The sequence below is a fragment of the Pseudonaja textilis genome, chromosome 9, assembly GCF_049901715.1.
Source record: "Pseudonaja textilis isolate UNSWEBS1 chromosome 9, rPseTex1.2, whole genome shotgun sequence".
NCBI classification, from domain to species: Eukaryota; Metazoa; Chordata; class Lepidosauria; order Squamata; family Elapidae; genus Pseudonaja; species Pseudonaja textilis.
Genome location: NC_141998.1, coordinates 14,282,369 through 14,296,383, shown reverse-complemented (window position 1 = coordinate 14,296,383; position 14,015 = coordinate 14,282,369). Strand labels below are relative to the sequence as shown.

General features: G+C 38.3%; 1 protein-coding gene across 32 annotated transcripts in view; it reads right to left on the bottom strand.

The window, feature by feature from the left end:
• The window catches only part of CAMK2B (calcium/calmodulin dependent protein kinase II beta), a 207,098-nt gene that overhangs the window by 32,763 nt on the left and 160,320 nt on the right, over positions 1 to 14,015 (bottom strand). For 27 of the 32 annotated variants that reach the window (XM_087938962.1, XM_087938942.1, XM_087938947.1 and 24 more), the window contains 2 exons: positions 5,944 to 5,984; positions 5,503 to 5,574 (listed from right to left, as the gene is read on the bottom strand). In XM_087938962.1, coding sequence (XP_087795088.1) covers positions 5,503 to 5,574; positions 5,944 to 5,984 — 113 coding nt within the window. The remainder of the gene's footprint in view (positions 1 to 5,502; positions 5,575 to 5,943; positions 5,985 to 14,015) is intronic. The other 5 variants (XM_087938945.1, XM_087938943.1, XM_087938964.1 and 2 more) reach the window with 1 other exon arrangement.

The following is a 14,015-nucleotide window of genomic DNA, read 5'->3' as shown; positions in this document are numbered from 1 at the left end:
TAAATATCATACTTCCTTGGGAACACTTATAAACTTTCCATAGTTAATTCTTTTTTTCCCATATTTCTCACATATTTTTATAAATCATTACTAATAATTAAAAATGTTCCCATTTAATTCTCTCAAGCATTTTAATTCATTTATTTATTACCAAACATTCAACTACATTACAGTAAATATTTTATCCATCATTTTAATCATATTTTCTAAAATTATTTATGTTTATAATATAACAATGCTATCTTATGTACCTTTGCAGTATCCCTTTTGCAATTATTAATAATTAAATTATCACCCATTATCTCTAAACAAGCTTATGGTTACAATCCTTATATCTTTTCCCTGTTTCTCCATTTCTTGTTTCTGTCTTTACAACTTCTTTTCCTTGCCTTCTTCCCCCTCTTCTTCTCCCTCCCCTTTTTACCCTCTCGTCTCTCTACTTCTAACTCTCTCATCTGTAATCCCCTCTTCTGTTGCTTTCTAATATTATACTTATCTTTCAAATTCTTCTTCTTCTTTTTGGTTGTTTTTTCTAGTCTTAAACCTTTCACTCTCTTTCCTCCCTTTTCTTTTTCCCCCCCACTTAAAATTATTTGATCATTAAAGATGGCTTCTTCTTTGTCCCAATCTTCTTGTTCTGCAAGCGTTTCTTGTTGTTTCTCATAGTTCCAGATCTCCATTTCTAAGAATTGAAATACAAAGCCAAAAGAAGCTCTCCCTTCTTGTGCATCTTCTTTCCATTTTTTAAGTTCCATTTTCGGTTCTTCTAAGAGTGATACCATTTTAAAGTCTTTTAAACAACCACCCGGTTAATTTTAGTCATCCAGATGCAAAAACCAAAAATCACCAAGTAATCCAAATAATCCAAGGCTGTTTCTTTCTGCTTCTTTTTTCCACTTTCTCTTCCTGGGGTTCTATTATTTTGTTACCAAGTTTCAATTAAGATGTATCTTTGAGGAATCTTGTTGAAATTTCACTGTAAGTTCCTTTTAGTTACAGTTCCATTCCTTAGTTCCAGGCAGTCTCCTCCATTTTTCCAGATCCTGCCCTTTTATTCTTTTTTTTCTCCTTTCCAGCTTTTAAAAACTATTAAATATCCAGAAATCTTTATTATCCCTTTGACTTTTATGTTCAGCTTAGATGCCTATTAATGTCAAAGTGGATTTTTTTCAATTTCTTGCTTAAGTCTCTTAGCTGTCAATATAAGGAAGGGAAGAAAAAAAAACCTAATCCTTTCCCTTCTCTCTCTCCTTCGCAGCTTCAAAATCTTCTTTGGGAGCAATGTTATTAAATTTAAATTCCAGGGGACCTTATTTGTTGCTTTTGCTGTTTGACCCAGTCAACCAAAACTTTCTCTACTTATCTTCCTCCTGCAGATTCTTTTCCGGTAGAGTTCTTCTTTGTGGTGGCCATTTCTGACCACTGCTGCAACCGCCTTCAGGAAAGGGAGTAATGGCCAGCTGGGGAGGAGAGATGCGGCTCTCCTCAACCCTGCTGGCAGTCTCCCCCCACTTCACCACCTCTATGGGGTGGCTTAGCCCCGAAACCAGCCAGCTCGGGGTGCTCCAGCAGCAAGCACGGATCGAAGCCTCGCAGAGACAAGGTTTTGGTCTGTCGCCGAAGAAGCTCAAATCAGAAGCTCCCGAATTTGCCAATCTTGGCGTTCTCTGGCAAATGCCAAACATCCTGCACGGTGTTGGCACAATCCCCACCTGTGGATGGCGGGCCCTCATACCACCCTCATGGAGTCTGTTTCTGACCGTTTGAGCAGCCACATGCACATTTGTGGCCCACTGGAGGTCATTTTGCATGGCTCTGGCAGTGCTCCTCCTGTCTCTCCTTGCACAAAGGCGGAGGTAGCAGTCCTGATGCTGGATTGTTGCCCTCCTACGGCCTTCTCCACATCTCCTGGTAGCGCCTCCATGCTCCGGACACTACGCTGACAGACACAGCAAACCTTCTTGCCACAGCTCACATTGATGTGCCATTCTGGATGAGCTGCACTATCTGAGCCACTTGTGTGGGTTGTAGACTCAGTCTCATGATACCACTAGAGTGAAAGTACCGCCAGCATTCAAAAGTGACCAAACCATCAGCCAGAAAGCAAAGGAACTGAGAAGTGGTCTGTGGTCACCACCTGCAGAACCACTCCTTTATTGGGGATGTCTTGATAACTGCCTATGCCTTTCCACCTGTTGTCTATTCCATTTGCACAACAGCATGTGAAATTGATTGTCAATCAGTGTTGCTACCTAAGTGGACAGTTTGATTTCACAGAAGTGTGATTGACTTGGAGTTACATTGTGTTGTTTAAGTGTTCCCTTTATTTTTTTTGAGCAGTGTATTTTCAATCTTCATTCTTCTGAAGATTCATTAAAATCCCAGTCGTGGAATTTTAGTTCCCTTCAAAAGCAACACAAACTTCAAGGTATCTTCCTGGCCAATGGGTGAACTTTAACATCATCATTCTCTAAATGAACCTCAGTTCATTTTAGTGGCATTGTTAGCTATGCTAAAATTTTCAAGATAAACCAGACCACGAATTAAAAAAGAATTGGCAGTTAATTTTTTTGCCAACATTCTAAGTTGCATCGATCTTCACTACTCTTTACTTTCTTGAAATCTTTTCCTGGCAATATTGAATTATAATCTACAGACATTTTAAAGAAACATTACACTAATATACTTCTCTCAATTAATTTGCCATCTAGTGCAAATACATCAAAACACAGAACCTGGAAGATTGAGTTTTCATCTTTCACAGTCCTGTATGTGTGTGTGTGTATCTATCTATCTATCTATCTATCTATCTATCTATCTATCTATCTATCTATCTATCTATATGGCATTCAGCTTTGTTCGGGTATTTTCCCACGTCACTGTAGTTGTGCTTTTAAAGTTGTAGCAACGTTTCGGCAGAATCTCATCTGCCATCATCAGGCTTCTACACAATACCATATTGTACGAACACAATACAGAAGCCTGATGATGGCAGATGAGATTCTGCCGAAACGTTGCTACAACTTTAAAAGCACAACTATAATGACATGGGAAAATACCCAAAGCTGAATACCATACATATAAATACACACGAAAACTTAAGAAAACACACACACACACACATATATATATTTCATTAATAACATTATTACAAAACTGATATTTATTTGGTAGAAGAGCTCTAACCAAGCTACTGATCCTGTGTTCAAATGCAGGACCCCCTCATTATTTAAAGAATTTCATATCTGCCACCTTTGAGATGATACTTACTTAATATATTCATATTGCAATGATTTTTTTAAAGAAAACTGTTGCTTAGTGTCTTAATCTGGGCTAGCATGCTTCATATAGAATTATTTAGAGCAGGAATTGTTGCTTTAAAGAGTTCATACTAATGTGATCAGATTTGCTTCTTCTAAAGTCAATCTTTGGTTTAGTTTGTTGCTCTCTTCTTTTTCTGTTCTGTGTTTAAGGTTATGGCACAGTTTGTCTATCAAAAAGAGAAATGAAGCAGAATAGATATAATTCTGGAAAGAGAAATCAGTCCAGGTGTGATGTAGCAATGAACCTACCTACTGAAAATAAAGACCAAAATAGAAGTTTCTTTAAGGTTCACAAATACAGCTTCTGAGAGCTTTAAAACTTCTATAATAATTCTAATTCCTTCATTTGTTAATACTTCAGTGACTTGTTGACAGTGTAGTAAAAGGTTTAAATAGTTCCTATACGTATTACTCTAATGTCTACTTTACAGCTTTCTCCTCTATATTTTATGTAATTATTTACAATAATTACATAAAAATAATAACAACCTAGAATCTGTAACGCCTATGAAAACTAATGGGGCTCTGCAGATCAATGAATATTTACTATGCCACACATAGTTATATCCCAGAATTATTGTTCCAGGAGTGTTAAAACAGTTATATTTTTTGTACTTTTTTATACCTGACGAAAAGACTAGGCTTGTGGTAATTTGGGATAGACCCTCAGCAGAATAAAATATTTAGAGGAAAGTAAGAGATTTAAAATGGAAGGCTTGAATCTTCCACCATACAGAACCTGGGCCTGAATTGATACAGGTCAATGGTTGTTCAATCAAGTACTACATTGTCTCCAGAGTGAAATCACCTTTGCTAAAAGTATTTAAAGAAAGAAAAGTGGACACCTGTCAGGTGTTGAAACAGTGAGGAAGGCTCAATTAAGGCTTCTCGCTAACCTCTCATATTCCACGATTGTACAATTTTATCCTCCTTTTCTAACCAGGTATGGTAATTCTTTCTCAATGTCAACCAAACACATCTGGAAAGTACCAGATTGGAGATATCTACTTTATAATAATCTATGTCTAAATTTAAAAGCATGCTGAAGTCACATCATACTCAAGTGGTCTTGGATTTTTCTACTCAGAAACAACTGTTTTAATAGTAACCTAGAATTGCTGTCACTTTTGAGGAACTTTAACTTTCCTAAGGTTTCTTAATACATTACTCCCAAGTGTGATTTATAATTATACTTTATTTTCTATGTACTAGAACCATATTTAGGTAGTGTTCCTATAGGTGTTCAAGTTTTCATTTTTTGAAAACTGAAAAAGTTTTCATTTTGCTGGTTTCTCCAGTGGATTTCAGACTTGCCCTATTGAAGTCTCATTTAGCACCAAATCGTAATGTAGCGATGAAGTTATGAATATTGAAGTTTCTGTAACCAACATGACCTCTGGATTGAACACATCTGGGAAGGAGGTTTTGATACTCAGACACAAAGTACAAATTTGCACAAAGCAGACCAGGAGCACTGTCCACAGATGGGATTCAGAGAGAGTTTAAAGGCGAAAAAAAATTACTCAACAATCACAATTACTGGAATCTATTATTTCTCAGAAGGACTGATGAGACAAGGTGTAATTGTAAGACACTCTTATCTACTCTTTCTCACCAAGAAGGAAAAAAGAGATCTTTGTTTTTCTTTTTTTGAGGACAAGGTGAGGAAATTGTTTTGATTGTCTGCTGGGATATAAGACAGTATTCATTTGCAATTCAAATATCCTTATCTTGTGGCTTGTATTATTGTATGGGAGAACCTGAGTCATCCCAATCAATGTGGAATATACTGTGGTTTGATTTTGTTACCAGGAAGCAAATTAAAACATTTAAGGTTGAACTGGATTCTAGGTGGCAAGGTCAACTGAATGGGGTCTTCTAGTTTAGACTGCTTCAAGAGTTAATGGAGGATAAGGATATTTATGGAGGATAAGCAGAAGGACCATGAAAAAATTCTGATCTGTCTCCCAACAATGGAGCAAGAATAGCATGAAACAATTTAGGGATTCACAACAGTATCAGACAAGTTAGCGGCAGAACATAAGAGTTGAAGTCATCTTAAACCATGTACAGTTGTATCAACAAGCATTAAAGAACAACTCTAATAGCAACACCACAAGGAAATCAATGTCCCATTTTTTGTATAAAAACAGAAAGAAAAATAGAAGGGAAACTGTACCAGTGCGGCTGGAGGAAGGGTCCCTTTTGGGCTGGTAACTCCGGTGCTGCCTTTGGTGCTGTTTGTCTGAGGCTGTATCAAACATACACATTTTTGTCAATGAATGAATGAACACAAAGAACTTTTCATTTAGATAATCCATATCAAAGCTATTTAAACTCATAAAGGGTGTATCACTTCATGATTTACATAGCAATTATGCACAGATAAAGCTTTGGAAGAGAATGGGCTCTCCTTTCACTGCTGTTCAGAGGGTTTTAACATGTGGAGAATAGAAGAGTACTTTCATTTCTACCATTTAGCTATTTTGCTAATTGAGTTTTTGAAAACAATCATAGGCATACAGCAGATCAATCTCTCCTGTTAATATAGCACAAGCCCAAGTCTTTCCCTGGTTTTCTCTTTCATGGAATGTCCCACAAAAGCCAGAAATATATTTACCTTCACACCATCTGCTTTCTTGTTCAGTAAACTTTTAGCTGCTGCATAAGGAGGGAAGAAGAGGTTTTAGTGGCAACTCTCTTGGTGTCTTGACTGTCTAAATAGTTCTTCATACACACACATACACACACACAAACACACACACACAAATACACTGTTTCCCCATCCAACTGCTAAAAGGCAACTTGAGAACAATGCTTAAGTCCCAACATCTCCAAGCCAGAAGTAGACCTACAGATGAATAAGTTTCACAAAGGGGCAACCTCCCAAAAGAAGGGAGGTCATTAATGGGTCTGCAATAATACAAAAGAGTGGAAGCTTTGCTCAATGGTATTTTAGACATTGTTGCTTCTCAAACTGCCATTGGTTTGGCTTGGGCACACATTATTTTGTCCAAACTGTGCCCAACCACAAGGAGGGTGTTTCTGTACAGCAGTGTTCTGTTTAACAAAGCAGTAGTCTGAATAAAGTGGGACAGGATCTTTCTATGTAGAAATTCTTCAAGCGTTCCTTCTCCCCTTTTGCTGAACTTGCAGAAGAACATGGACAGTTTCTTGAATGTTAATTCTTTTGTGCTAATAGCTCCAAGACCTACCCTAAGGACCTACTTGTTTTAGAGATGCTGACATTTGCAATGAAAATGCTAGATCTTTTCAACAAAATTGCATACAGGTTCTTTTCTATTTGAAATAATGACTATCAGTCTTTCTTATACTAGGTAAATCTTCAAGATAACCTTGAATCTTGGAGATACCCCTGTAACTATCTGGGCAACAATCTATCTTCTTCTAAGATGATACTATCATCACCATCATAATGAAATCTAGTCTTAGCATCTCCCAATAGTTTCCCATCCAGGGATGCCTACAAGTTAGTGTTGACACTTGATGACTGTCTGGATTAGTCCTTGCAGTTTTCTTGGCAAGACTTTTGGGAGTGGTTTGCCATTGCCTCCTTCCTAAAGCTGAGAGTGACTGGCCCAAAGTCAGTCTAATGTGTGACTAGAACTCACAGCCCCCCAGTTTGTAGCCTGGTGCCTTAAACACCACACAAACAGGTTCTCTTCTTTTGCACTGAGAATTTCCAAATTCTTAAACATGACCTGTAACCCAAGCTGATTCTTGCCAATCAAGCTATATAATTCTGTCCTAGCAACAAATTTTATCTTTGAAGCAAAGTTGGAGCTCATATTCCGATTTCTAAACAAGTCATATCTGCTTCTTTATTGAAGCTACTCTATTACAGTCCATTAAGTAAGCTGCAGTTTTCCCATGTGTTAAGATTGTGACCTTATTACACCCAACATAGCATTGGTCTTTTTTCTCTGTAATTGGGATTTCCATGTAAAAGGTGGTTATAGAATCATTTCATTTCCACCTACACCACATGAGATATTGATAATCCTCAAAAATTCAATGATTACAGTACTGGCTTCTTGTGTCAGGTTGGAGTATGTCATTCAGAGAATATGGAATTCTTGGCCATTGCATGATCAGTTTTTGTTTTTGAAATTGCTTTTTGTTGCTATTATTTGGCTGAGGAGAGACCCAAGAGTGATATGGGGGAAGCTGAACTGAAATGAAATGCATGGTAAGGCTGAGAGTGGGATTAAGAAGAGTGATAAGAGCAAGTGGGGTAGGGATTAAGACTAAAGCGAATAGTCTGTTATTTGGATTTGGTTAAGAGAATTTCAGGGAGTCAACAATGCCATGAGAATCCTCTAGGAATTGAACATTTGATGACTATCATGTTGTATCTGGACAAAAAGCAGGTAATTTGTACAGTTGAATTTCTAGTGTGCAGTAAAAGAAACCAAGTTACAATCTATTATTGGATCTACTGTAAAGGTACTGAGGTCAGATGGAGCACCATCTGCGCAAGAAGACAACTCCATCTGCTTCTGAATCCCAGTCTTATAACCCGCTTGTTCCCTTATTAGGTCCAGTCACCACCATTGATAGTTATTATATCAAAGGCCAGAACTCAACAAAAGTTTGCTTACCTTACAGAAATTTACAGAAGAGGAAAAGGCGAGAGAGACAGGCAGTAAGAAGGAGGATTGAAGGAGGGATGGGGAGAAAGAAAAGGAGAGAAAAAAAGGGGAGGGGAAGAGAAAAAGTGTTGAGACAGAAAGCAAAGCCTTTGGGACAGAGGCCCTGTCTTGACACCAAAGGGAGTGAAGCACCAGCACCACAGAAGCAGCACCACAGAAGCCTTTGCTCATATGCACTGGGAAGAAATGGACCACACAATCACCACACTAATGGAAGAATGGAAACTCATGGATAGAAAAAGGACTCCAAGTAAGATGACATCATTTTCCATAATGTACAACTCTGGGACACCAGAATCAACATCACTCGGGTTTTCTTAAACACATTACTCTTTTCCTACTCTTCCTTTAATCCTAAATATTCTGCCTCGCAAAGGTTTCCTTTTCTTTTTTCCAAGTTTACCTGTAGTTCATGATGAAGTGTGGAGTTTGTCCTAATAAACTTGACACTCCAAAAGTCAGTCCCTCCCAAATCCAGTTGTTGGAATTCCTGAAATGGGACTAAACAGGGGAGTTCCACTTTGAAGGTGGCTGCTAGATTGATGGCAGACTCCATCTCCTTGCTCTCTTTCCTCCACCCACCAATCAGTAGAATAACTTGTCTCCAGAAGTTGTGGGTGTGCCAACACCTGAGGTTTTTAAGAAGAGGCTGGACAATCATTTCCTGCTTGATCAGGGGTTGGACTAGAAGACCTCCAAGATCCCTTCCAACTCTTTTATTTTGTATTCTTTTTTGTTATCATATTGATGTATTTATTCTTGTTGGGTTACTTTGTCATTGCTTATTTTATTGTTCTATTATATTTGCATGCCTTTCATTGTTCTTTTTTTTATTATTGCAAGCTGCCTAGAGCAATGGTGGCTAACCTTTCTGGGTTCCTGGGCCGAAAATTGTGCTTGCGTGTGCTCGTGTGCCAGCACCCAGAAGGCAATGCGCGTGGACCCTCCCGCCCCCTGTGCATGCACGATTCCCCCTGCCCCCTTACCTGCACTGGGCATCCACGTGCCTCCCAGCTGATTTTTGGCCTCCCAGAGGCTCGAGGGAAGCCTCTGCAGCCTTTGGAGGCCGAAAAATGGGCCTGTTTCATCATCACTTCTGGTACTTCCAGAAATACAGGAAATGACAAAATGAGCCTGTCTTTCGGCCTCTAAAGGCTGCAGAGGCTTCCCTCAAGCCTCTGGGAGGCAAAAAAAAAAGGCCTCAAATGGGCCGAAAATCAGCTGGGAGGCATGTACAGTGAGCTAAGTTTGGCTAGGGCTCACGTGCCAGCAGAAATGACTCTGCGTGTCCCCTGTGGCATGCCTACCATAGGTTTGCTATCACGGACCTAGAATATACCCTATGACGAGATAGGCAGCAAATAAATTTAACAAATAAATAATAAACTCCCAAGAAGTATGGCCAATGGATTGTGTATTGGACTGAAAACATTTTAGTCATATAATGTTCATGGAACATGACTACAATAGTTGCTGCTACCTTTTAGCTTTAAATGGCTTCATGTATAATATACATTTTGATAGAAACAATATTGGCAAGTTCATTTGTTAAGAGCAAAGATGGGGCAATGGCTGATTTATCTCTGAACATTACAATTACTGGTCTAGCTAGTATATAGCAATGCCTCCAAATGTTAAGAAGAATCTACAACAGAATGCATTACAGTTTATTATGCCAGGGGCAGAAGAGGAAATTACAGTTGTTCTTCAATATTGCTATATCTCTAGCAGCATGCAAAACCTCACCCCGCTCACCCCCCAATGTGGAAAATCTGTATATTAAGGATATAGCCAATATTATACATGGTGATTTCCACTAGTTCTCCTTCCTTCTGATGAATATGTTACAGAGAATCCTTCACATTTGTAAGAGATTTATGAGCTATGTTGGAAGGTGCTATAAAAAAGAAAGGAAGAATCCATTCCACTAGTGAACGTGTTTTCATCAACAGATAGGTAGCACTGGATCCAATTCAATGTCCTTTGTTTTAGACACCATAATCAAAATGATGAAGTTGATCTCAAAGAGCACTTGAAAAATACACAAGATTACTTTCTCCTCATCCCACCAGAAAGAGATAGAATATTATCTTTGTATCTTGATTTTGTTAGAAGTTATGTCAGCAAATCAGTATTCTAAATGAAGGTATTTTCCTTTGACTTAGTCCGGAAGCTTCAGCTGTTGCATTATGCAGTGGACAAGGTGTTGAGTGGGACATGCAGCAACCACAGTATTGGCTGTCAAGGAGCTATTATGCCAGATTCAAGGTGTCATTTTTGCTATATAAGACCCTAAAAAAATCTGAACAAACCACCCATCACCATTACAAATGTATGGATTGCTGAAGTCATCAGTCTATCTATCTACCTATTTCTCCATCATCTATCCATCCATCCATCTATTTTAAGTGTCCAGAGTTTCTTTGGATAGTGGGATGGGTGGCATATAATAAACTGAAAAAGTGTCCATGGCCATCCATCTCTCAAAAAGTGATGCTCCATGGTGTCCAGGAAGTGTATACTGCTAAGTATATAGAAGTATAGAATAAAATATATTAAATAAGTAAATGAAATGGGCTATGGCAACAACTCTGTTGCAAGGAAAAAAATCAACATTTCTTGTGCTGGCAATTGCATGAATCCAGTAGAAATCTTGCATTGCTCAGAATTTGGGAGGGAAAAAAATCATGATAGGTGAAGGTTCAAAAACCATTGACCTTTCTTGAACATCTTCTAATAGACAGAGGGCAACAGGAGAAGGGCACTCATTCCAAGAGCAGAATATAATCAGAATAGCACATGTTAACCATCAACCTATTCTTGTAGAATCAGGAAGCTAAAAAATAATAATACACCTGAGAATTGGAGGACCAAATGCATTTCAAAAGGTATGTTGATCAGACAGCTACCAGAAGAATGTATATTCATCTCATGATTGTCTCTGTTCTTGGAGTTTCTTCTACTGCTTCTGTAGTCTCTCTCTCTCTGAAACTGAGGAACTGACTACATCAGTGTTTCACAACCTTGGCAACTTTAAGACCTGTGGACCTCAACTCCCAAAATTCCCCAGCCAGCTATTACTTATTATCTGGAGTTGAAGTCTATATGTCTTAAAACTGATAAGGTTGAGAAACACTGTGTTACAATATTTCATGTTCAGCATTAGAAAAGCTGCAACCAATTATTAGTCAGATTACCTTCTTGAATTTCAATTTTAAAAGAAGGTGCTAAATTAAAGAAACAAGGCTGGAATATCACAGATGATCACTGCAAAGGTTACAGGATTAACAGAAGCACTTTCTGTGGTAAAGCAAAAATCTGCAATATGTGAAGTAGTTTTAAATAAAAACTGAGAGTAAAGAGTGAATAAGAAGATTTGAAGCTTTAAAATATCTTAAATCCTTGCGGGGGGTGGAATTTGCTGAGATGACAATAATAAAAGATGTTACTGGTGATTATGTAGCAGCAGTGGCCATAGAGGCAGAGTGGAAGAATCTGAATGGAATAATTATAACTGTTCTCAAAAAAGAAAACCTACTTATTAAGCTTTTTCTGGATCTTAAAGGAGGCAGTTTTAAGTTCAATACAAAAATGAGCCTTTGTGTCTTTTCTTCATTTAAATTATGGGAGTTGATCCAATACATGAAAAACCCTGGGTTGGAGAAGGTTGGAGAAGAATATAATGTACAGCTTTTTACACTGTACAAGGCACAAAACAGTAGGATACTTCGCTTTAAATAATTGGCATAAAAAATCAAGGAGACAGGCAGTGCAGTAACATAATTTTCTCTTTTGCTTCTGTCTCCTTTTTTTCAGGCCTGAAATCTTAAGGTGGGTTTTCAGAACCACGTTAACTCAAAAGTAGCTTAGACCAATCAAATTACTGCTACCATATAGAGCTATCCATCTTGCATGCACATCAGCCAGTTTCAGCACATCAGAAGCATTTGTCCACTGTCTGAGAAGAATTTCTTCCAATTCTTCTAGTCAAGGCCCAAATCATGCACCAGGGCTACACAAATTCCATGCACCATTTACCATATTCACACTATCACAAAACTGGGGTACAGACAAACCTGTGACTACAACAAGCAACAAGAAGTTCTGGCATGAATAAAGCATCAAGGGAAACTTACGTTGGCATGCCTCAAGAACTGTCTGGATGGATTAGATATGGAAGAAAGGTGTGCTCCTGGAACCTAATCCCCTTACACTAAAGCAATGAGCTTCACCTGTTTCCTCCACTCTAAGCTGCATTGCATCTTCAGATGCTTGTAGGAACATCAAGTATACTCCAATTTTTGGTTTCTAGTCCTACATTTTTCTACTAGTTCATTCGTGTTTTCATCTGTAAGAAAAAACTACGAAGAATCCAACACTTGGTGCATTATCTTCAGTTTTGCTTTCATAATCCTACCAGGGTATTGAATCAGAAGCATATTAACCTACCCAAGGTTAACTTATGGCTGAGCTGCAAACCTCTCTTCAAAGGACAGCAGAGTCCATTTGATTGCATATTTCATGAAGCCTAATGATCACTAGATGTACTTTTATCAATTGAAACCAATGCCTATCCAGGCCTTCTCTAGCTTGGTGTCTCTAGATCAGGGATTCCCAATCTTGGCAATTTTAAGACATATAGACTTCAGTTCCAATAATTCCTCAGCCAGCGTGAGAACCCCTGCTCTGGATGTTTTTGTACTCTGATCCAAGAATTCCTAATCATCTAAGGGTTGCAATGGCTGAAAGTTATAGGAGCCCAAATTCAAACCATGGTGAGGATTTCAGGTGATGGGAGAGGTAAGCATAATTAGTTTGTTTCCTGAGATAAAACATATTTGTTTTAAGGTTTAAGATTTAAACAGCAGAACAGGGAGCAGAATGTCCACCTAGAAAGGGCTGGTCTATATCTTCTGCATGCTAACAAATTAAGCCTGATCTATAAAGTTACAGTTCTCTTCAGCAAATGAGAACATCTCCACCAGAATTCATGCCTGGTTTCAAGAGGGGAAAAATGGTAATTCTCATCATCCTACTGAGGCAAAAATTAAACTCCAGAGAAAGTCAAACTATGAAACAAAGATAAAATCCACTCTGATGCATGGATGATGCGGTGTTATAGCCTAGCTCGAATAGTGCATATTTCTATTAGCACCAACAAGTTCATTTGAGCAAGCAGCAGTCCCTTTTGGGAAAGAATTTAACTCCAAACTCATAAGAAATAATCAGCAAAGCAAGAGAGGAAATGGATATTCTTTCTTTTGCATTTCAAATGTCTAAGCTCCAAATCAGAGATTGGTCAGGCAGCAAAATGGGCAATGCTGCAAAATTCCTATCAAAGTGTAAAAATCAATTTGTTGGTTGGTTATTTATGAAAGAACCAACCCCAAAAATGTTGCCAGGGTTAAATGACACTGGAGGAGCTTCACTGCTGACAGTTAAATGAATACAACATAGCCCTTTTCATGACCGGTAGAGGAAAGAGTTATGTTAGATATATTAACATGTCTGAATTCTGCATGCAAATAAGGAAATACATGGGTGTCTTTTAGCAAGAATTTCAGCTATAATGAGCTTAACGACTCTTAAGGCTCTGAAGAACTCTTGCTTGCTCCAGGCATTTGGGCCAGGAGTTAAAGCAAGCTCTGCTGGTGTTTGAGGATTGTTGATTTAACCAGGGCAAGCTGGATTAAATGTAGTTATAATGGTTTTTATCTTTACAGTTAGTTCTTGATTTATGAAGGATCGCTTAGCGACTGTTCAAAGTTATGATGGACCTTCCTAGAGCTACTTATGACCCATATTCAAAGTTTTGATGGCTGGAGGGAGGGGGGCTCCCAGTCACATGACTACATTTTGGGCAATTGGCAACCAGCTTGCATTGATAGCATTTGCTACGGCAAATAGTCTTTGCAATAGACTATTTTGTTTCAGTCATGAAGAGCACCTTAGCAATTTTTGATGAGAAATCATTGCAACACCTTACAATCTCACCAAACATCTCACAAGTAAGAAAATC